The 25,524-nt window shown below is 35.3% G+C and overlaps 1 protein-coding gene across 5 annotated transcripts in view; it reads right to left on the bottom strand.

The window, feature by feature from the left end:
* Positions 1 to 9,249: 9,249 nt before the first annotated feature.
* Positions 9,250 to 25,524, bottom strand: part of CEP120 (centrosomal protein 120) — a 77,013-nt gene continuing 60,738 nt past the window's right edge. For 4 of the 5 annotated variants that reach the window (XM_033181426.1, XM_033181425.1, XM_033181427.1 and 1 more), the window contains 2 exons: positions 15,779 to 15,924; positions 9,250 to 11,098 (listed from right to left, as the gene is read on the bottom strand). In XM_033181426.1, coding sequence (XP_033037317.1) covers positions 10,864 to 11,098; positions 15,779 to 15,924 — 381 coding nt within the window. In that variant the 3' untranslated portion in view covers positions 9,250 to 10,863. Of the gene's footprint in view, positions 11,099 to 15,778; positions 15,925 to 25,524 lie in introns of those variants that run through there. The other variant, XR_004430112.1, reaches the window with a different exon arrangement.

The following is a 25,524-nucleotide window of genomic DNA, read 5'->3' as shown; positions in this document are numbered from 1 at the left end:
CTGTCTCTATTTGGCCATCTAGCCAGCCACCCCCTACTCAATATTTTTACAATTTAATATTTTCTGTGGACTAATATATGCTCATTGTTTCTGAATATTTCAAGTAAACTTGTAAAGGTTGATTTTCTGTTCTCTGAATATAGAACGCATATCTACAACAAATTATACCTTTTAATTATATTTAGTGCTAGGTGTGGTGGCTCACACCTGTAATCCCAGCACTTTGGGAGGCCGAGGTGGGTGGATCACCTGAGGTCAGGAGTTCAAGACCAGCCTGACCAATATGTTGAAACCCCATATCAACTAAAGAATACAAAAATTAGCCAGGCATGATGGTGGGTGTCCGTAATCCCAGCTACTTGGGAGGTTGAGGCAGGAGAATCATTTGAACCCAGGAGGCGGCGGTTGCAGTGAGCTGAGATCGTGCCATTGCACTCCAGCCTGGGTGACAGAGCAAGACTCGATCTCAAAATAATAATAATAATATTAATATTTAGGTCTTCTATGTTCTTATTTTTTTTCTCACTCCCTTAATGCAGTGAAGGAAAGAAGTCTGCAAACACAGAATCAGAAGCAAGAACATACAGAGAGGGTCCTCTTGGTGTTAATCTCAATGCCATTTCCACCATTCTTCATTACCGCCATCATTTTTACAGGGTAATTATTTTCTATTTGGTGCTTAGCAATTTCAGAATGAATTTCTGTCACTTACAATAAGAGCATTGATTATGACAATATTCCAGTTCACTAATATTTTCCCTAGCTTTAGTACTTGCTAGTCTGTATTTTCTCTTTCCTTCAATAATTTATTCTTTTCCTTTTGAATTAAATATAATTTTGCAAAGTGCCTCAAATTCCCTGTGAAAGGAAGCAAGCTATAAACCTGAACATAATATCAAATAACTCCAAGTATAGTACTTTTTCCCCTCTGCTGCAGCAGCCCGTCATGGTAGTCTGTGATATACAGAAAAGGTAACTCAGTTTCTGTAGTCTGTGATTCAACATTCAAAGGAGGCTGTGATACATTTTTTGAAGGTTTACTTTTAAAATGGTTAAAATAAGCAGTTTCCAATGGAGTAAATGCTAAGCCTCAGTTATCTGGAAAATCTACTTATGTGGAAAAGTACATGCTGGGCGTGGTGGCAGGCGCCTGTAGTCCCAGGGAGGCTGAGGCAGGAAAGTGGCGTGAACCCGGGAGGCGGAGCTTGCAGTCAGCGGAGATCCCGTCACTGCACTCCAGCCTGGGTGACAGACTGAGACTCCATCTCAATCAATCAATCAATCAATCAATACAAAAAGACAACCAAGGGTGGATTGGCAGCTGTTATTTTAGTACCGGTATTTTAAAAAAATTCAACATCTTTATTTAGGTTTAATTGCCATAAGATAAATATGTGCCAAAAAATAATATGTGGCACATATTGAAAGTATACATTTTGAAAATGTTGACATGTATAAACCTGTAAAGCTATCACCTGAATCAAAATAATAAACCTATCCATTACCCCTAAAGTTTCCTCATGCCGCTTTATAATTTCTCCATCCTGTTCATTTCCTTACTCAGCATCCCCACAGGAAACAACCACTGATCTGCTTATCACTATAGATTTTTCACTTTCTAGAACGTTCTATAAATGGAAGTATACATAATGTACTTTTCGTTGGGCTTCTTTCATCCTGTGTAATTATCCTGAAATTCCTCTATATTGTTGCATGTTATCCGTAACTCATTTTTATTGAAGAGTAATATTTAATTGTATGGATATGTCATAGTTTACCCATTCATCTGCTGAAGAACATTTCTTTTTTAGCTACAAAGCTTTTATGAACAGTCATGTACAATTCTTTGTATGGATGTATGCTTTATTTCCTGAGTAAATACCTAGGAGTCCATGGTCAGTCTATGTAGTCCATTTAATTTTAGCCATTTTAATAGTTGTGTAGCAGTGTCTCGTTATGGTTTTAAGTTGCATTTTCCTAATTAGTAAGGATGTTGAGCTTCTTTTCCTGTACTGACTGGCTATCCGTATATGTTTTGTAGTGAAGCATTTATTTAAATGATTTATCTTTTTAAAGACTGAGCTGTTTTCTTACTGATGCTCAAAAATTCTTTATGTATTCTGGATATAAATCCTGTAATCAGATACATGACTTGCAAATATTTTCTTCTAAGCATGGCTTGTTTTTCATTCTCTAATCAGTGTCTTTGAAGTGCAGAGTTCTTAATTTTGATGAAGTTCTATTTATCAGTTTGTTCCTTTATGGATTGTGCATTTGGTGTCACATGAAAGACATCTTTGTCTAACCTAAAGCCACAAAGGCTTTCTCCTGTGCTTTCTTCTGGAAGTTTTATAACTTTAGCTTTTACATTTATACCTATGAACTATTTTGAATTAACTTGTGTCTAGTACTTGGGATCAAAGTTTAGTTTTTTACTTATGGACATCCAGTTTTTCCAGAAGTATTTGTCAAAAAGACCATCTTTTCTCCACTGAATTGCCTTTGCACTTTTGTTGAAAATCAGCTGTCTATGTATGTGCAGTCTTGATTACTGTAGCTTTAAAAATCTTGAAATCAGGTAATATTAGTCTTCCCACTTTTTCTTTCTGAAAGAAAAACAAAATGGGAAGAGTAACACTACCTGACTTCAAGATTTATAAAGATATTCTAGGTGCTTTGTGTTTCAACAGAAATTTTAGAATCAGTTTCTCAAGTTTTACGAAAAAGTATGCTGGGATTTTGATAGGGATTACAAAATGACACCTTCACAACACTGACTGTTCTGATATATAAACACGTCATGTCTCTCTAGTTACTTCAGTTTTCTTTAATTTCTCTCAATAATATTTTATAGTTTTCAGTGCATACGTCTTTCACATTTTTGTTATGTTTATTCCTAAATATTGCATATTTTTATGGTATTGGTACTGTGTGTGACTAATATATAGAAATGTGACTGATTTTTGGTTATTATTCATATTGACCTTGTATTCTGCAACCTTGCTAAATGTACTTATTAGTTCTAGAAACTTTGTAGATTCCATTGGATTTTTTGAGATAGTCAATCATGTAATCTGTGAACAAGGATAGTTTTGCTCCTACCTTTGCGATCTAGATGACTTTAGTTTCTCTTTTCTTCCTTATTTCAATGGTTATGAACTTCCAATACACTATTGAATAGAGCAGATGTTCTTGTTTCTGTTCCTGATCTTGGAAGGAAAGCATCTCCCTTTCACCATTAAGCGAGACATTAGCTGTAAGTTTTTCATAGATGTCCTTTATCAGGTTGAGAAAGTTCCTCTAAGTTTGCTGGGGAGTTTTTTTCTTTTCTTTTCTTTTCTTTGACCATTACTATCACTTGTCTTAGTCTGTTTGGCCTGATATAACAAAATACAAAAGGCCGAGTAGCTTATAAATAACAGAAATTTATTTCTTACAGTTCTAGAGGCTAAGAAATCCAGTATCAATATCTGGTGAAGGTCCACTGCTGATGCATAGATGTCCCTGATAGCTGTGTCCTCATGTGGTAGAGGAATGAAGGCAGCTTTCTGGGTCCTCTTTTATAAGGTCACAAATCCCATTCATGAGGACTCCACCTTTATTATCTAATCACCTCCCAAAGGCCCCACCTCCTAATATCATCACATTGGTAATTAGGTTTCAACAGATGAACTTCGAGGGACACAAGCATTCAGACAACAGCATCACTTGTACCCCAAATGTCAAAAATGTTATGTTCTATAGAGTGCATTGGACCCTATGGATTTTAAGGGTACCTTAGAGTCCATCTGAGTTTGCATATACTCATTCCCTCATCCTTTGCTAGCCAACTTTCTTGGAGTACAGGCCTAGAAATAGATTGGGGTGTTCTAGTCTCCTCAATAACCTCTGAAGTTCCCTTATGACTAGCAGCTAATCTAATGTAATTTATGACAAATTGCTTCTCTGGTTCAAATGGGTTTGATAATACGTGTAGTTTCAAATTTAGTATCTCCTCTTACTGAATCTGAGAAAAAGGTTCTTGACATAAAATAATTAACATGTAGGCCGGGCGCGGTGGCTCAAGCCTGTAATCCCAGCACTTTGGGAGGCCAAGGCGGGTGGATCACGAGGTCAGGAGATCAAGACCATCCTGACTAACATGATGAAACCCCGTCTCTACTAAAAATACAAAAAACTAGCCGGGAGAGGTGGCGGGCGCCTGTAGTCCCAGCTACTCAGAGGCTGAGCCTGGAGAATGGCGTGAACCCAGGAGGCGGAGCTTGCAGTGAGCCGAGATGGCGCCACTGCACTCCAGCCTGGGCGACACAGCGAGACTCCGTCTCAAAAAAAAAAAAAAATTAACATGTATAATTAGAGCTTTTAGTAATAATGCTGTGATTAGAAACTTTTGTGTACTGTGCATCATAGCAACTGAAGCCATCATTAGGAGAGCAGTAAGTGTAGATAAACGAGAAGAAATCTATCTGTCTGTCTATACATGTTTTATTCTGTCTTTGCTATTGATTACATGAAGGCATTGGAGGCCCCCTGACACTTTCATAATTTCTTAATAACAAAGAAATGTGTAAATCTCTTTCCAAGATACCATAATGGAAGAACAATAGTAATACTTTATACACAACTATGTAAAGTTTTAGACTAAAAAGCTTCCATATAGTTGCTAAATATATACATTTTAGTTGAATGAATTCCTCAATTTATTTGATCACAGTAAATAGATTATTCTCTTTTATCTAGTAGAAGGGCACACCATTGGGAATTATACTAAATGTGTATATGCACTGAGGGTAGCATTAAAATGCCTACTGCACATATAGAGGAAATTTTAAATTCTGGAGTCATGCCAAAACATACTAGGTTGACAATTGCATCTCTTCATATTTGCACTGCTGGGATCATAGAGATGCTCAGATAGATGTGATAATGACACTGCGGTTCAAGTGACAATATGAGGCAAAAAATAATAGTAGAAGCAGTGGAACCATATGACAATTTTATAGACCTTAGAAAGAAAAAGAAAACATAGCCCAAATGAAAATTGGGCTCCAAGCTCTGTCTCTTCTCCATCTCTTTCTCTTTCTTTATGTCTGTCTATCCCTCTCTCTCTCAGCATATCTCTCTCGCTCTGAGTTTTCTAAATAATCTTTTTAAGACAAATTTGGAGTGTCATTGTTCCTGGCAAATATTATACATTGATAAGGAGATGGAAGAGAAAAAAAATGAGGATTGGTAATAGAGGAGAAGAGGTAGGCTAAATGTGAACTTGCAAATGCAATTTTTACTGGCAAAAGGAAAAAAAGTCTGTGGGCTAAATTACTTCTGAAAACTATTTACACATCTTTTTCCTATTTGATACTTTTATTCTCTGTGCAAATTTTACAAATTTCAGTTAGTTACCTAAATAAACTTCTGCCAGAAACCAAGAGAAGACCATTAATCTCATCTGCCAACAATGAAGCTAAATCAGGAACTGAAATCTCCTTCCTCAAGGCAACAATTAAGTGAATACACCAAGCAGACTGCTACACTATCTTCTCTGATCTAAACAGAATAATTGAAGATGTGTACTAATAGTAACACCTCAGATTCTTGATTTGACTTACCATCTGCAGGGCATCGCATTTTGCTGACAATATGAACTGAATTCAAGTAATGTGATAATAGTCTTGAGATTCCAAATTTCAAGAAAACAGACTGAAATTTTAGTAACTAAATCCTTCTTTGCAAATTAGTCATAGAAATGAAACTAGTGCTTTAATAATGTTTTTAATCCTGCTCAATCTATTCACTAATATGAGAACTTGCTGAAGAATTGAGCAGTATACTGTAACCTACTAGACATAGACTCTCACTATTGGGTTGACATTCACTAAAATTTACAACTATGTCAAAGTAAGATTTTATAGTAAAGTTTTATTTGCTCTAGCCAAATTTTAATCTAAACTATTGGGGAAAATTCTGCACTCATCCAGTACATCTGCATGCTTTTGACTAGTTAACATGTTAATCAAGAAAAGAGCTATGCTGTCCAACTATTAAATAAGTTATTTGGAAAAGAAAAGAAATTTGTCGACGAATGTGTGAGTGAAATGTTTCCAAGAAGAAATTATAAATGGACTCTATTTTAGTTCTCTCCTATTACGAATGACAGGTTTAACATTCTTAGAAACCTTAAGAATATAATAACATCTTTAAAAGCCTCTAGGGATTATTGTACATTAATATATCAGTCAGTAAATTATTTATCTAAAAATTAATCTTCCTAAACAGATTTCCACCCCTCTTCAATTTGAAAGCTAAACTTCTGAGTCTCCACTTCAGCAACTTCATATCTGAAGAGCCTACATCTGTAAAAACATTTCAAATGAAAACACTAAGACAACCCCCAGAGAAGCAAATAAAATGGGAATTAAGTATATAGCAGCCTTTCTACAGTTACATTCCTAACAATAGCAGCTTCTAATTTGATGCCAAACAGAGGTTATATAACAAAATCAGTGAGCAATCTAGTTCTTTTAGTTTCAGTAGAACATTTAGGTACTTCGGCAGTTCTGTCTCTATTTCCCCATTTATGCCAATATGGATGGATTACGTGTCTCCAAGACCTGGAAGCAGAGGGCACATTAGCTAGGAAGAAGCATGATTGTACACTAGAGCAAGTGGCAGAAGAAGGGTACGATGAAACGTCTAGGCTCCAAGGGATATGCTGTTAATACAATTGCCAAAACACAAATGTCTAAGACAGATTTAAATTTTCAAGTCATAATTTAAAATTACTCAGCCAGACTTTAACAGACTTACACAAACCATGGTATTGGTTAGTAAGACCACTAACCAACAGTAAGACAACCTACCACCAAAAAGACACTAAGCCTACTTTAGGGTGCTAGTAATATGTTTTGGGGTTTGTTTTTTTGTTTTTAATTCTCGCTCCAATTTACATCCATTGTCTGGACTATCTGTTAAATTTTAAAAACCATTTTTTTTTTCTAAATTGTCATTAAAGATAACAAGACATAATTTTATAAAACATGAAGGCATTACAATTCTAAGTTTCGAGGAGTCTCCAACTTATCTTTAGAACTCAGGATTTAAATGTAGCCATTAGTTTTCACTCATTTCAGATTTTGGTAAAGGTGCTATAAACATTCAGGGAAGCATCTTTGATCCATTTCTACAATCAAAGAATGACAAGATGTTATCTTCAGAAGTGACTTGACAAGCGACTCTTGTGCAGAAAACTTTCAGCATGAGAACACTGGGTAGGTAGATTTGAGGCACAGTTTGAAGCAAACTTTTAAATTGTGGTAAACTATATAGAACATAAAATGTACCATCTTAATTATTTTTAAGTGTACTACTCAGTGGAATTATTCACAATGTGTGCAACTATTTCCATTATCCATAATCCAGAGCTTTTTCACCATCCCAAACAGAAACTCTGATCCTATTGAACAGTAATTCCCGTTTCCTCTTTTCCCCTAGTTCCTTTCAGCCCCTGGTAACCACTAGTCTACTTTCTACATCTATGAATTTAAAGCAAACTTTTTTTTTTTTTTAAGCAAAAAACAATCCAACAAACAGAACTCCTCCACTTCTACAGGGCCTAGGCAGTCAGACCACAAGTTCATAAACCTGTCAGTGAGGCCATGGGGTCCTATTTTCCCCTGCATTTCAGCCGTCAAATTTTTTTACATCTATTTTGACAGGTAGACCATACACAATCTTTTTATTTCTTTATGAATTTAGCAAATATTATCTGAGTGCCTACATATGGCCGGCACTCTTTTAGTTCCGGAAGAAACTAAGACAGACCTGGTCGCTGCCCTCGCAGACCTCACATTCTGGTTGACACTGCTTCATTTATCTCCAAACTCTGAAAAGCATGGAAGAGTGTGCAATTTTGATGAGATACCGATGATATGTGTCAATAACCCCATTTTCAGTATCAGAATTGCTAGAACATTATCCACTTTTCACTGTTGTATTTGGTCAGTGCTTTAGAGGTGATAGATAGAAGAAAAGTTGAACTCTTTTCCCAATGGATGAATATGATGATGAATATTATGCCCTTATGTTGGTCTTCTGAATCTCTGTATCATTTAATTCAACATCCGATAAAACATACAGAAACTAGTGATAGTTTAGGTTTTCTAATATTTTCTATTTTCAATATCCAATTTGGGATTCCATTATATGAAATGTCCAGAATAGGCAAATCCAAAGAGACCAAAAGATTAGTGGTTGTTAGGGGCTGGGATAGAAGGGAATGAGGAGTGACTGCTAATGGGTACAGGGGTTTCTTTTTGGGGTGATAAAAATGTATAAAATAGTGGTGACAGTTGTACAACCTTGTGACTATATCAAACATTGAACTGTATACTTTAAAATGGTGATTTTATGGTGTGTGAATTATATCAATTTAAAAAATAAAAACTTTAGATATTCAATCAAGTTAGACAAAAAGGTAGTGAGAACACATCTTTTAAGTCCATAAATAGCTACCAGAGGGCCCTTCCTACAGACTGTAAAAAACAGGTCGGTCCATTCTGCAGTGGCTGCAAACAGGCAATACATGCTGGGACAATCTGTGAACTCAGATTCAGGTTGGGCAGCATCTGGACAGGAAGTAGAGGAGAAAATTATCTGGTCAGATGAGACTGTCTCCCCATCAGCAGAGGCCCTAATACATCCTTAAACCACATTCAAACTCCCACATATGCTTGAAGCAACAGGAATTCAGGTACAGATAGAAATTACTAGGATTTATCTGCAAGGGAACTCCTATGTTTATACAGATATGGTATTAGATATACCTGGTAGACATTAAACACCCCTCCTATGCAGTACATGCCTGCATTAAACATGGAAACTAGACTTTTTCCATGAAAAAAACACAGAAATTTTAAAGGTAAATCTGATTTCACCTTAAAATATTTGATATTTTCCTGTTATTGGAAACATTCACCCAACCCATGCCTGCACCCACTCACTGATTTATCTACTGTGGTCATACTCATTAACTCCTAGGCAAAATCAGTGTAAAAACATTCGATGCCACTTACAAATGGAATGGTTATTGCTAAAAGGACTACAAAAGAGAGTTAAGATTTCAGACTCCCCTAGTTGTAAGACAAAAAATAGTATGTAAACACTTGAGAAAAAAAGACAGTCATTTGAAATAGGAAAACTCGAACACTTTGCCAACTCTGTTTAGAAAAAAAAGAACTCAAGCTGCTCAAGAACTCAGAGATGCACACAATTATAATTTTATTTGTTAAATTACAATAGCCAAAAGAGCTTTACAGAAGGCAAAATAAACTACACATCCATTTTAGAAAAGTCCTTTTTGTTTCTCTAAATCAGAGGCCCCCTCTAGTGTTTGAAAGCAGTCTCAGGCAACACACAATGCAATTGCAGCAAACAGTCACAGCATTTTACCCCAGACCTTTCAAAACAAAAGGCATACTTCTGTTCCATTCAAGTGGCACAAAAATCAATGAGAGAAAAATAGCTAATCATAATTAATATTGCAAATTCCTGCTATGATTCACAGATTCATTATCCTCTCATTCAGTAATTTATTATTTACTGCTGGGTTATTTTTTAGAAGATTAATGCTCTGTTAATAAGGAAAAAAATAAAAGCATAGGGACTTTAATTTCCCTAGTAAGAAATATATCTCATTTAAAATGACAGAAAATTAATGTTACCATATATCCTACTCTGCTTTGATGGAAGTTATTGGTAACTTCCTAAAGTATATACTTAATTACATTTGGAAATCAGAACTTTTTAAAGTACATATATTTTGAAATTCAACCTAATCTGTGACTTGGCTAAAACTTTTTCAGTACTCTGTAAAAGGAGGTGGGAAGCGTTGCTTTGAGGACAAATGTTGGCTCTGAAGAATATGATATAAAGGAACTCTTAGAGTTTATACAGACATGGCACTGAATAAATTCAATGACTGAAACTCGTGCACTTTGAAAAAGATTGATTGAAATTAGGGGGAGTAAAAAATGGTTGATTTTCATTCTATTTTTTCAGCTAATGTCTTTATGTGTCTGTTTCCATGTTCTATTACAGAGGGTTTAAGCTGACAGCTAGTATCACTATAACTGGAAAATAAAAACAAATCTCTAATTTTAACAAAATAAAACAATGCAAACTTGAGGAAGAAACCAACAGAGAAAACTATATTAAGCTAATACTTTATGTTCTTAAAAGTTATAAGTACACTGAGAATTTGAAAATTCAATAGCTCTTGAAACAAATTTAATCTGTATTAACTTTATTTAAATAAATGACCAATTTGTCACCCAACATGTCATATGGCTTCTCTGCACTGATCTTGCTTTGTTTGCAAACTTGTCACTTGCAAATATTATAAGTTAAGAAAAAAAGGTCATCTAAAATGAGTTAAACTGGTTACAACTGGTTTCAACTTTTAAGAATTTACATTCAAATGGAATAGGACGCAGCATTTTTAAAGTGCAAGATATACTCTTTTGGCTCAACATGAAATATTATAGAACTGGAAATTACCGCAGTCATTTCTCCTACAATTAACTTAGTGAAAAGCTGTTTTGAAAGTTAGCCATCAGATTATAAACTATGAAAAACACTGAAAAGTCATTTAAAATGAGTATATAAAATGCAAATTACAAATAAAACCAGTGTGGGAGAGGTAGCATAAAGTAAATAAGATCAAATAAATACTATACAATAACATACAAAATTGTGCTTATAAAAAATTGAAAATACCATTTTAAAACATCCATTTTCCTCACTTTTGAAGGTTTTACAAAGAAATTAAAATTCAGACTTAGAGTCTCTATAAAGCTTTTCCAAATGTTATTAATTACTGGCATTGCTTTTTGCCAAAATCTCTCTGATCTGTCGGTCGAGTTCACTTATTATTCGATCCTCGTGATTATACACACCCGTTCTCATCAAAGTATCCCTTTCTTCTATTAGGCGAGTCAAATAATCATCCAAGCCTTCTTCCAACACACTGCCATGGGGACCATCCTTTTTTCCACTTGCAATCTCTCTGGAATCCTGGTATTGTTTTTGCTCTTGTTGCCTTAACCTGAGAAGTCAAGAACAAATGCTACTCTAGCAACTGTGTTGGTTTTCTTAACATCACTATTTAAAAACAAAATGATTCAATGGTAAAATAAGGTTTCAGTAATATTTTCAGGAAGAAAACAAAAACAATGTTCCACTTGGCTAGTCAACAGTCTGCACATTTATAAAAGGCAACTTTAAAAACAATACTTGCTTTTCTAATTACAAAATACATGAAAACTAGATATTTTGGAGCTATGTAAAGAAAAAAAAATATCATCTGTAATGTGATCCCAATTTGAGTAACATTTTTCTGTATTTTCAAGTTTAAAAAATGCATATATGTACTTAAAATATGTATGTCTTGAAAAACTTAATGATACTACATATGCAATTCTGTATACTACTTTTCTCATTTATATAGTGATTTTTTTTATATCATTAAATGTTCTTCTAAATTGTTTTATAATATTCCATCATTTGGGGTATCATCATTTAGTCATCCTTTATTATTGATCTTTAGGTTGCTCGTTTTTAAACCTTTGTTGTTGCTGTTTTGAACATATTTTTAAAAATTCATTCAACAAACATTTATTTGTGCCAAACAAGTTTTGGGGATACAGAAGTGAACCAAGAAAATTCCCTACTATTATGGAGTTGTACCTCTAATTATTTGTAGAAAGTGAAATTCTATATGTATGTGTGGTTCAAAGGGCATATGCATGTTAAGGTTTTGTATGGATATCTTCAAGTTATGTTTGTTATAATCTCATTTGGGGATGAGAAAAGGAGAGTAGATGCTGACCTGCGATTTGGGTATTTCCAACAGAAGAACACTGTTGGTCAAACTGTCTTGAAAATGGAGCAGTAATAATAATACTTAGTATATTTTGTTTGTTTGAGACAAGGTCTTACTCTGTCGCCCAGGCTGGAGTGCAGCGGTGCGATCACAGCTCACTGCAGCCTCAACCTCCTGGGCTCAATGGATCTGCCCACCTCAGCCTCCCGAGTAGCTGGGACTATAGGCCATGCCACCACGCCCAGCTAATCTGTGTGTGTGATATATATATATATATATATAGTTTTGTAGAGACGGCATTTCAGTATGTTTTCCAGGCTAGTCTCAAACTCCTGGGCTCAAGTAATCCACTTGCCTCGGCCTCCCAAAGTGCTGGGATTACAGGTGTGAGCCACTGTACCTGGCCTACTTACTAAGTGATAATAACACTAGATTTGGATATGGAGTATGTTTAATTTAGAACGTACAATTAAGATATAATTTTGGCTGGGCACGGCGGCTCATGCCTGTAATCCCAGCACTTTGGGAGGCCGAGGCAAGCGGATCACCTGAGGTCGGGAGTTCAAGACCAGCCTGACTAACATGGAGAAACTCCATCTCTACTAAAAATACAAAATTAGCCGGGCGTGGTGGTACATGCCTGTAATCCCAGCTACTTGGGAGGCTGAGGCAGGAGAATCACTTGAACCCGGGAGACCGAGGTTACAGTGAGCCAAGATCGGCCATTGCACTCCAGCCAGGGCAACAAGAGTAAAACTCTGTCTCAAAAAAAAAAGAAAGATACAATTTTATATTTTTCTATATTAGTGGCTACAAAAGCATTTTAATTTGCAACGATTCGGATATTGTGTCTTGATTGTAAGACAAAGCAGTTGCCTAAGTTCCTCCCTTTGAGACTGGCTTTTCCGTGGCTTATTTCCTCTGAAGACTAAGTCCATTTCTAAATTTACACACAGGATGAGGGAGAGGGAGAAAGCAGTGAGGAACAAGTCCTGCTCTCACAGACCAGGATGGCCCCAGAGGGTACATGACTGTTGGCAGAACACACTTTCATTTGTTCAGATGACCCTCTGAACCATGAAACTCCTATAACTCCTCACACAAAAAAGGAAACTACAGTCCAAGAAGGATACCAAATGTCTTTATCTATTCTAAAACAAAAAGCCTAAACAGTGCAGGGCACTCTACTCTGGGACCTGGGTGGGCAATGGAGTGGTTAGTGAGACACTGGTACCAAGTCTTTCCATGGAATTTGAGTGATTCATGTGGATAAGGAAGGGCAGATTTCTGAATCGTTGTTTCCCCCACGCTAACTCTTATAGCTGCCTTGGAGGATAGGGTCCTCTAGGTTAATTAATGCACACAATGCCAAACTATGTACCAGAAAATTTAACCATTTCCCTTCTGTGCATCATCTGTCTACGCATATGGGACAAATGCAATTTCTGCACAACTGATAGATCATCTCTACCAAATCTTTGCTAAAATGCAATTATCAGTCATGATCACAATAGAATTTTAGAACCTGATGGCTGAAGAAACTCATAAAGCAAACTTTTAGAACATTCCTGACAGCTGCTATTCTGGACTCTACAAGCACACTCCCTGCCACTAGGAACATATTACTTCGTAGAACTGCTCTTAGAAAGTTCCTTCTTATATTGAACTCGGTATGCCTCTTTATATTTTCAATAATTGGCTATGATATTGCCTAAGAGGAGAAGCCTACTTACTTCTTCTTAATATGGTAGCTCTCCAGATATGTGAAAACAGTTACCTACCACTTTGCCCAAGAGTTCTCCAAGTTCAATATCCCTCACTCTCTTAACCACTTCTTGGATGGCATGATATATTGCCCCTTATTGTCCTGGTCACATTCCACTGGAAGCTCTCTAGGTAGCTAATTGCCCTTAAAGTGTGCTGCATAGTGGTAAGAACACCCCAGAGGTGATTTACCAGTACTGAATAATGAACACTACTTCTATGAATGACCCTAACTGTACTGACTCTTCGGTAGCCAAATCACACCATTATTAGTGGCCACAGAAGTTCTCCTAGGCTTCTACATATCAACTGTTTTATGTCTTATCTATCACTTAACTGATTTTTCTTATAGCTTATACAGAAGACTCTGTTTTTGTCTCTAATATATTTAATCTTATTGGTTTCAGTTTTCTCAGAATCCTAATTTATTAAGGCATTAGTAAGATCGTGTATGATCTACAGATTTGATAGGCAACATGGATATCTTTAACCCACCAAATCAGTGCTTAGCAAACAGCAGGAGCTAAACATATATTTGCTAAACTGGAACCAAGAAAGTGCTATATGACAGCAAAATTTTGGAAGGCAAGGATATTATAATTCGTTAAGTTGTAATATCTTCCAAGTCTACAACATGGTAGATACCAAATAAATATTTCCTGAATAAATGAGAATAAAAGTACCACAGATTGAACCCTGTTAGGCATGGTACTTGGAGCTGACCTTTTACAACTGGTATTTCTTCAATTACCTTTTAAATACCGTTATTTAATTCAGCTAGGAACCCACTTAATATAGTGACCACATTTTTCTCCACTTCATACATGGAGATATAATAAGATACTATGTTAAATGTGATGTGTATGCTCTGAACTGTGTCCCTGCCAAATTCAGATGTTGAACCCCTAACCTCCAATGTGATGGTATTTGGAGATGGACCTTTGGGAGATAATCAGGTTTAGATGAGGCCATGAGGGTGAACTCTCATCATAGGATTAGTGCTCTCCTAAGAAGAGACACCAGAGAGAGGACACAGCGAGAAGGTGGCCCTCTAAAACCAACCACACTGGCACCATGATCTTTGACTTCTAGCCTCTAGCACTGTGAGAAAATAAACTTCTGTTTAATCTACCCAGTGTATGGTATATTTTTTAACCAGTCCAAGTTAACTAAAACTGCACTTTGCTCAAACAAAAATATACTAGACCCTTGATAGACTAAGCCAAAAAGTCTTCCCCCAAAACTATCCTCCAAAAAAACTAGAATTCATTTTTATGCTGCTTCCTAGTGATTACTTTTCTAACATGAAACACCACTGAAGTTGTGATTAAGATGAACACAGCACTACAGAGAAGCCCAGTGTAGCATAGTAGTTAAAAATGCAATCTCTGGAATCAGATTTGAACTCTGGCTCCATGATTTACTAGCTACATGACCTTGAATAATGTGTTTAAGCTCTGTCTTTAATCTTCAATCTCTTCACCTCGAAAATGGTGAAAATATCTTCCTCACAAAGTAGCTTTGAAGATTTTTTTTAAAAAAAGAGCTGGGCAATACAAGACATTTAAAACGGTTCCTGGCACAAAGTAAGGGCTCACTAAGAGCTATTGTTACAGATATTAATAATATAACTAAATTAGAAATTTCTTATACTTTATGTAAGTCAAGACTCAGTTCAATAGTAGCAATAATCCTGAAATCACCACACAAAAATAAATTTTAAAGTAGTAATGCTATAAATGGAAACACAAGAGCTGAATGGACTTCCACAGCTGTATTCATAGCAAAAAAAAAAAAAAAAAAAAAAAAGTTTAATAGTCTTTGGCATAGATTTTCTTTTCTTTTTAAATTTGACACAAGGCCTCACTCTGTCACTCAAGCTGGAGTGCAGTGTGGCATGATCACAGCTCACTGCAGCCCAGAACTCCTGGGCTCAAACGATCCTCCCACCATCCACTCAAAGTGCCAGGATTACAGGAATGAGCCACAGTACTCAGCTGGCATGGATTTTCTATTGTATATGTCTGTTACATTTTCTGTATTTTTATATATGATCTACTTTACCCTTGAGAGACCTGAAGTTGTACCTTCCCTGAACCAAACTTTGGTTTTTGAAAGAAACACTTTTAGTTATTATACCTGTTCAATTCATTTCTTATATCCAGCAATTCTTGTCGCTCAGTTTTTACTGTATCTTTTTCCTCAGCAGCCAGGTAACGTAGTCTCATCTGTTCCAATTCTTCCTGCTGCTTTTTAAGACGAGCCATTTGACTTTCTTGTTCCCTCTTGAAAGAAACAAAGAAACAAGCCATATCCTTAATATTAGGAACAAATATTTCATATGACTTTGACTTGTGATTATAACCCTATTTGACAACATGATATAGCCACACACTGCCAATTCTTTTTTTTAAGAACAGAATCTCACTGTGTTGCCCAGGCTGGAGTGCACTGGCTAGTCACAGGAGCAATGAAGCACACTAAAGCCACAGACTACTAGGTTCAAGCAATCCTCCTGCTTCGGCCTCTGGGCCCAAGTAGGAGTACCTGGGCCCAAGGTGTGTGCCCACCCTTGCACTGCTAATTTTATGAGTTATATATTATCCAGAAAATACCCAGGTAAGTTTTCTCTAAACACTCTATTACTTCTCTTTTACTATAAGTCATAATCCTTCAATCAGTGATTGATATTAGCTGACTATCACAGGACAATAGATGTTGAAGGCAAGAAAGAGGCAGCTGTCAATACAATGAACTGTCAACACAATGAACTGCCAAAAGACTGGTGGTAAGAGCAGCATCTGAGAAAACCATTATACAAAGATGCACCTAGAAAAATTCAGTAACTGTCCCTGTACAAATCACTAATTCCACTCCTACTTCAGTAAATATGCCTTTCCACTCTTCTCCAGACTCATACAAAAACCTATGCACATATGTTTTTAAACAAAAATGAAAACAAACAATACATTCTAGTTTGCATTTTGAAAAAAGTTTAACAATTCTTCAGGTCAATAGATAAAGTCTTAAAATAAATGAGTAACATTCCACATAATGCATATTCCATGACTTATTCAACCACTTTCTTAATAACAGACACTTTTGTTACTACAAACAATGCTGTAATAGGACACCCTATCTATCACACAGGTTAGCTCAGGAATCCTTAAGTCATTTTCTTTTGTTTAGGACAAAATCCCAAAGTGGGAAAGCTGGGTCAATAGGTTTCTGTTAACTATTTTTTAAAGTATTTATTGAATTGTAACGAAACAGAAAACTGCCAAATGACACGATACATTTTGATATATTTTCACAAAGTAGACCACTCACATACTCACCATCCGGAGATCAGACTGCCAGAATCCCAGAAATCTGTGTCTCCTCCCAGTCACTAACCACTCACCCTTTCCCAATGATAACTACTACCCTAATTTTAACAACACAAATAAGTTTTGAACTTAATACAGAATCTGTACAGTACGTATTTGTGTCAGGGTTCTTTCATTTAACATTGTTTTTGAGACTCATTGTTCTATGTAGTTAATCATTTACATTATTATACAGCATTCCACTGAATGAATATACAATTTATTCATTCACTGCTGAAAGACACTGGGCAGTTTCCAGTTTTGAATGATAAATAATGCTGACGTGAAGATTTTATACATGTCTTTTGGAACACGCTTGTATGCATTCCTACTGGATATATACATAGGCTTCAAATTGTGTGGTCAGAGGATGTAAGAATTAGAACAGCCTTAGTAAATACAGGTTTTAGTATCCCTTATCTGAAATGCTTGGGGCCATAAGAGTTTTGATTTTGAAATATTTGCATATACATAATGAGATATCTTGGGGATGGGACTGTCTAAACATGAAATTCATTTATGTTTCACATACACCTTGTATACACAGCCTGAAAGTAATTTTACACAATGTTTTACACAATGTTTTAAATCTGTGTTAAATGTCACATAAGGTCAGGCGTAGAATTTTCCACTTGTGGCATCCTGTCAGGGCTCAAGAAGTTCAGATTTTGAAGCATTTCGGATTAGGGATGTTCAACCTGTATTTCCAAACAGTTTGCAAGTAGTCATATCAATTCATACTTCCACTTGAGCATTCCAGTGCTTTATATTCTTGCCAGCCCTTGGTGGTGTCATTTTTTTTTTTTCATTTTAGCCATTTGATAGGTTACGTAGCAGAATATCATTGTGATTTTATCTTGCACTATTTAAAGACCAGTGAGGTTGAACACATTTTAACAGTTTTATGACATTTAGGTATCTTTGTTTTTTTTTTTTTTTTTTTTTGAGGCGGAGTCTCGCTCTGTCGCCCGGACTGGAGTGCAGTGGCCGGATCTCAGCTCACGGCAAGCTCCGCCTCCCGGGTTTACACCATTCTCCTGCCTCAGCCTCCCGAGTAGCTGGGACTACAGGCGCCCGCCACCTCGCCCGGCTAGTTTTTGTATTTTTAGTAGAGACAGGGTTTCACCGTGTTAGCCAGGATGGTCTCGATCTCCTGACCTCGTGATCCGCCCGTCTCGGCCTCCCAAAGTGCTGGGATTACAGGCTTGAGCCACCGCGCCCGGCCTGTATCTTTGTTTATAAAGTTCCTATTTAAGTTTTTGGTACTTTACCTGGTTGTCCATCTTCTGTTATTGATGCTTATAAATATTGGATAAGTCCTTTGTCAATTATATAAATTACAACTATTTCCCAGTAGTCTTTGGCCTGTCTTTTCACTCCTTTAATGTTGTTTTTAATAAAGAGAAGTCCTTGATTTTAACATAGTTCAGATTTTTCTGTTTATTCCTTTTTGGTTAGTGCTCTTTCCTGTTTAACACATTTTTTGCCTGTCTCCGTCTGTTAGATATTCTTTTATGTTACCCTCCTGAAGTTTCACTTTTTCCCCATATAGAGCTCAAACTGACCTAGCAACATTTGCTGAAAAACACCTCTTCTCTTGTTGCTTGGCAGTTACTACTACTTGTCACATATCACCTCCATCCATATATGTATGTTTTTGTTTCCGGATGCTCTATTTATTCTTGCATTAACACTACACTGTTTTAACTACTTCAACTCTTGTAACAATGTGTTAATATATGATAGTGTAAGTTCTTCTACCTTTGGCTATTCTTCAAAATGATTTTAGCTATTCTTGGCTCTTATATTTTCATATACATTTCAATTTCTAAGGCTAAAAAAAACCTGCTGAGATTTTATTATGATTATATTGAATCCACAGATCAATTTGGCCAAAACCAGTGTCTTTAAAATATTGATTTTTAATCAATGAAATGGTTTACCTAATGATGTAGGTCTTAACTTTTAATAATAGTTTACAGTCCTCTATATGCTAAGACTAACATATTTCTTTGATTGTACTGCTAGATATTTGATTTTAGATGCTACTGTAAATGGTAGAGCTTTACAATTTTCATTTCCTAATTACTCTAGTAGACAAATAACATTGATTTTTACATATTGACTTTGTTTCCAGCAAACCTGCTAAACTCACTTATTCCTAATAGGTCATTTTAGATACTTTTTAGCTTTCTAAATACATCTGTGTTATCTGCAAATACAGGTAATTTTACTTTCTCCCTTCCAAATGACACACTATTTCTTTTTCTTGCTCTATTACACTGGCTAGAACACCCCTGATACAATGTTGAAAAGAAATGGTAATAGAGGGAATGTTTCTCTCATTTCTGATCTGAGGAAAGTTTCATTATTTTAAGAATGTTTTTTGTAGGCTTTATGTAAAAACTCTACTAGATTAACAAATTTACTGTCTAGTCTTAGTTTGTTAAGGAATATGACTTTTTCTGCAGCTATTGGTATTTTTTTCTCCTTTACTCTTTGAATGTGGTAAATAACCAACCTTGCATTTGCCTAATAAATAAACTTCACTGTAATGCTTACAAGTTTAATATCTTAAACTTGTTATCTTTAATGTTTTAAAAGACTGGCCAATTAATTTTGTCCTTGTAGGCTTTTAGGAGCAAGGTTATGCTAGTCTCATTTTAAAAAGGTGAGAAGCGTTTTCACTTCCCATTTTCTAAAATCTTTGTGTAAGATTAGTGTTATTTCTTCCTAAAATATTCACTGAAATTCAAGTGTGAAGACATATGGGTCTGGAGCCTTCTTTGTGGGCAGGTTTTTTATTACAGATTCAATTTCTCTAATAGCTATAAGACTATTTCTATTTTCTGTTTCTTGGTGTATCCGTTTTGGAAGTTCTTTTTTCAAATTCACATGAAATTGTTCATACTATCCTCTTATCTCTGTAAATGTCTGAGATCTGTAGTCTTGTCTCTTTTTTCAATTCCTGATATGGATAGTTACTGTCTATTCTTTTTGTCCTTGAATACTTGCTAAGGGGGAGTAGAGGGGTCCTTTCAAAGACATGACTTTTGGCTTTGTTGATTTTTATTGTACTTTTCCCCTCATTTCATTAATTTCTATTCATCTTATTTCCTTGCTTCCACTTTACTTTCTTGTTCTTCTACTGAGTTTTTGAAAGGAATATTTAGAGAACAGATTTATTCTTGTCTTATTTTCTAAACACAACTGCGGTTATACATTTCCCTCTAAGCACAGCTTTCACTAAATCCCACACTTTGATGTGTTTTATGTGCACTATTTTTCAGTTCAAAATATTTTCTAATTTTACTGTGGTCTCTAGTTTACCATGGGTTACGAGACGTATACTACTTAATATTCACCCATTTGGGCACATTTCGTATTATCTTTTTACTTCTAGTTTAATATCACTGTGGTCAGATAACATATTCTAAATTACAATCTTCTGGAATGTGTTGAGAATTGTAGTTTAATCCAGCATATAAGCAACTTGGTTAAATGTTCCATGTGCACTAGAAAATAGTGTATATTCTGGACTTTTTGGATGAAGTGTTCTAGAATATACCAACGGTTAGTTTGTGTTGCCCAAATCTTCTACATTGTTACTTATTTTCGGTCTGTTTGCACCATCAGTTCTCAGGAGAGTTATGGTAAAATCTTCTATCATTATAGATTTACCTATTTCTCTTTTAAGCTCTATTAATTTATCTAGTTTGTTGCTATGTTACCAGGTACAAATGTAGAATTGTTGTCATCTTCCAGGTGGGTTAACCCCCTTTTATAACTATGAAAACTCCCTTTACCTACAGTAAAATGTCTCTCACCCTGAAGTCTGGTTTGCCTAATATGAAGTATTACTATACCAGCTTTCTCTTAGTATTACTATAGTATATATTTTCCTTCTGTTAGAATTCAACCATCTTATGTTCTTATATTTAAGGTTTATCTCTTACAAAGCATATTGTTAACTTTTTAAAATTCAGCTTTTAAATATCTGTCTTTAATGGGAGCATTTGGTCCACTTATATTTAAAGCAATTGGTGATATATATAGATTTAAATCTTTCCATCTTATGATTTTCTATTCATTCCATCTATTTTATATTCCTTCTCTCTCCCTTTAATGAAATAATTTGTCATTCAATTTTCATCCTCTATCTTGTTACTAAATCATTTTTAACTCTTCTTTTAGAAATATGTATCCCTCCCTTAACAGAATTAGGACTTTTACCTCTTCAGATAATTTAACATACTTTAAACATTTCACTCTCTTCATATTTTTGCACTATTTTTGTCATAACTTTTAATTCTATGTATATTTTAAAGTCAACAAATACTGTTATTGTTTTCCTACAACCAATATCCATTTACAGTTAGCCTGATATTTATTTCCATTGTTCTTTACTCTTCTGCATTTCAAAGCTTTCATTTGGGATCATTCTTCTTCTTCTGCCTGAAGAACCCAAGTATTTCTTTTGCTTCAGATTTGCCATGACAAATTCTGCCAATTTTTGTTGGTCTGAAGTCTTTCCTTTATAAATAATGCTTTTACTGGGTAACAGAATTTTAGTTCAGCAATTGTTTTCTTTGGTACTTTAGGGATGCTATTTTACTGTCTTACAAATTCCTTTACTGTTGTTAAAAAGTCATCTGTCAGTCTTATCATTGCTCCTTTGGAGGCAATGTATCTGTCCACCCCTGCTCCCAACAGCTTTTAAGGTTTTTCTTTGCTTTTTGTCAATTTTGCTGTGATGCATCTAGGTAGGTTTACTTTGTATTTATCCTGCTTGCAGTTCATATTTTTGAATCTATGAACTGATATCTGTTTTACTTTGGAAAATTCTTAGCCAGTATCTCTTTAAATATTGCTTTCTCCCCATTCTTTCTCCAATTACACATAAGACAGTCTCAAAATATACCACTTCTCTAATCCATTTATTCATCATATCACCTATTTTCTACAGTATAATGATGGTAGTATTTCAAACTTCTTGTCTGATATTCCAGAATCTGAATTACACTTGTTGATTAATTTCTACTGAGCACAAGACATAAACAGGCACTCCACAGATGAAGAAATGTAAGCAGCGTGGCAAAACCCTGTCTCCACAAAAAAAAAAAAAAAAAAATTACAAAAATTAGCCAGGCATGGTGACGTGCACCTGGAGTCCCAGATACTTGGGAGGCTGAGGTGGATGACCTGAGCCTAGGAGGTTGAGGCTGCAGTGAACTGTGAATGCACCACTGCACTCCAATCTGGGTGACAGAGTGAGACCTCGTTTCAAAAACAAACATAGGAAAAGATGCTCAAAGTTAGTTATTAGTAACTACAGGAATGAAAATTTAAGCCCCAATGTGACACTACTTGGGGCCAACCAAACTGAAAAATTTAAGACATCTGACAATAGCCAACTGTTTGCAAAAATGTGAAGGACAGGAACGATTATACGCTACTCTTGGGAATTGCAAATTAGTACAACCACTTTAAAGATAATTATGTAATATTTAGTGAAACTGAAGAAATGAATGTCCCCTAGTACCAGAAATCCCACTTTTAGATATAAATACTAGAGAAACTCTTATAGGCACTAACACATTCAGGGTTCTCGTATCCTGGATAAAATTGTGCAATATTTATAGAGAATGATTGTATGTATATGAAGGTTCAAAACACACAAAACTAAGCAACGTTGTTTGCAAACAGTAGACTTTTAATGTATCTTATGTCACGAAATTATGAAAAAAAGCAAAGGAATAATAAATATCAAATTCAGGATAGTAATTACCTCTGGAAACAGAAGACACAGTTGAGAAAGGGACACAGAGGGCTTCTAAAGCATTCCTAATGCTCTGTTTCTTAAACCAGGAGGCAGGTGGAAAGAGGAGAAGAACCTCCTTTGAAATGTGTATTTCAATTTAAAGGTATTTAAAAAGAAAAACATATCTGGACAAAAATGCACCAAACTGTCTTCTTTGGCTAAGGAGAGGATGACTGGTGATCTGTAGTGTCCATGTTACATGGTGCTGCAAATCGAGTAAGTATGACTGCAAGTAGGAAGTAAGTAATAAAAGTTGATTATTAGCTTTACCCTGTAAAACTAAGTTTTTGATAAAATTTAACATTTTCTAAAACATAAGAAAACTCTTTAAATGCTTGGAATTTTGAATCAAGAATAGGGCATTAATAATAATCACACACACACACAAATTAGAGGTTAGTGAAAGAAGTCCTCTCCAGTGCCAGGTGCTCTGGGTTAAAGGCTCCTCAATCAAGTGAGTATAATCTTTATTTTGCCTTGGCTGCCTATAAATCCAGAGAGGAGATGTAAACATACATACACTAGACTAAACAGCGGCTAAAAAGTGGCCACTACTTACTCTCCCACTCACACATACCATGTAAGTCTGTGGGAAAAAACTTACAACTAAACTAAGGAACTCAAGTAAAGTTTTCTGAAAATAACCCAGAGCTGACAAGTCAGTAGGAGGGCCTGGATGGTTTCAAGACACAGTTTTTAACCAAGACTTGGACCTCCAACTGTTTTCTTAAACAAAGATTTACATCCCATCCTTGGCTAAATTGCTTATAAATTAATCAAATTAATTACTCAGAGTGGATAAGCAGGAGGCTGGACAAGATAGTGCTGATGTCAGCCAATGAAGTCTGTGTTGTTTTAACTAAATATATCAGCTCAGTTTTAAACAGATCTACTGTGCACAAATATGGTAACAGACCCACAATCCTTCCCAAAATATTACTTCTCTTTCTTGTCCTGGGAACATACATACCTACTTTGAATACATCTGACATAAAAATGTTAAATTGTCTACAACAAACTCATACTTCATAACAATGCTTCATTTATTTTTTTTAAAAAGTAGGCTTTATTCTACTTAATGATATTCTAAGGTGTCAAGAAATGTTTTTAAGTAAATATGCAAATAGGTTATTTAGAGCACAAGTAGGAAAGCAGACAACTTCACTTGAGTATTTGTAGACCAATGCAATTCAAGTATTTCTTTTGGTTTTAAAATATTTCTATAGTATATCTTGAGGAAGAAAAAAGGAAACTAAATTACCTCCTACAAGTCTAACAAGTAGAACTTTTAACTTTGTCCCATGATATCAAACTTAAGGGTATCACTTCCTTGTTTTCTAAATCAGGACTCATTTTATGTTATGCTTATTTATATTTTACAGCTGTTGCCTTCCCAGTTACCAAAGAACAAAAAAGCTTTCTACTGGGAAACAGGCTTTTACAGTTGCAAATCAAAAGAAAAGATTTTTTTCTAAATAATTAGAAGGTTATATTTTTTAATTCACAAATTTACTATTCTGGGTCACCTTCGAGTAATGGAAATCTCTGTTTAAACATTCTTCTGGCAATGGGCACCAAGCATTAGGTCTTATTTCCAAGCTTTACCAGCTGGGTTTTGTCATTAACGTTTATTAACAATCTAAGATACGGCTTTCACCATCTAATCCGTACTACACAAATGTTTTGTATGGCCCTCCAGAGGGTTTTGATGTGACAAATTACTGGCAGAGATTACCGCCCCGTGGTTATTCACCAGAGGCAATGTAAAATTAACATGGTACTAATCCAATTTAAACAAGAAGTTGCACAAACAATCTTCTGAACAAAACCAGATAGATGATTCCAAAATTATATTCAAGCACAATAAATGTGTTTTTAATAAAAAAATTTAAGGAAAAAAAACTGAGTAATTTTCACACACATGAAATGTTCCTATTTGATGAAGTTATTAATTTTAATCTTACTAAAACAGTTAGGGGCAGAGCACAACTCACTATGGTAACCCCAAGGTCTATTACTTTTCTTCTTAAACTGTTGCATCTCAGTGTAGTCTGCAGAACATCAATGATTCCTAGTGACCTCAAAATGTGTTTACAGAGGTGCCTCTAAAGCAGAAAGTTTGTGGGATAAGGATTAAATTGGTTTGCAATGAAAAAGCAATGAGCATCTCTGCACTCAAAGAACTTTTCTTTCATGAAGTATAACTTTCAGAATTGAACCACTAATTTAAAACTTTTTTTTTCCTTTTCTTTACAAAAGGTATCTGAATGTTTGTGATATCCCCCTTATTTGAATAAAATAGCTAAAATTACTTTGCAATGCTTTTTGGGCAAGAGGGTAGGAAATACACAGGAAGAAGGTTAAATAAAAAATGGATTAAATGGAAAAAAGATCCAGAAGATAACAAAAGTGTATGAGGATGCGTGTGTTAGGAAGGAGGAATTCTTACATTGGAGCCTTTCACACTGAATCTTCTTTTAAAGGAGACTCCTTCAATACCCCAGTGTAAAACTAATCAAAAGCCAGGAATTTGGGGGATTCTATTCAGAACACTGTTTGTTTACTTATATTTTTTGAAACTACCTCAAATGGTGAAAAACTTAAAGAATGTAATCTATAATATACACACATGAACATGACAAAGTAAAAAGTTCTTGCATAGATACTTCTCAATAAAAAAACATGTCAATTATAAT

Source organism: Trachypithecus francoisi, unplaced genomic scaffold (assembly GCF_009764315.1).
Source record: "Trachypithecus francoisi isolate TF-2019V2 unplaced genomic scaffold, Tfra_2.0 Lachesis_group2, whole genome shotgun sequence".
Taxonomy (NCBI): domain Eukaryota; kingdom Metazoa; phylum Chordata; class Mammalia; order Primates; family Cercopithecidae; genus Trachypithecus; species Trachypithecus francoisi.
Note: the sequence above shows the minus strand (reverse complement) of the source record. Positions and strands in the feature narration are given on the sequence as shown.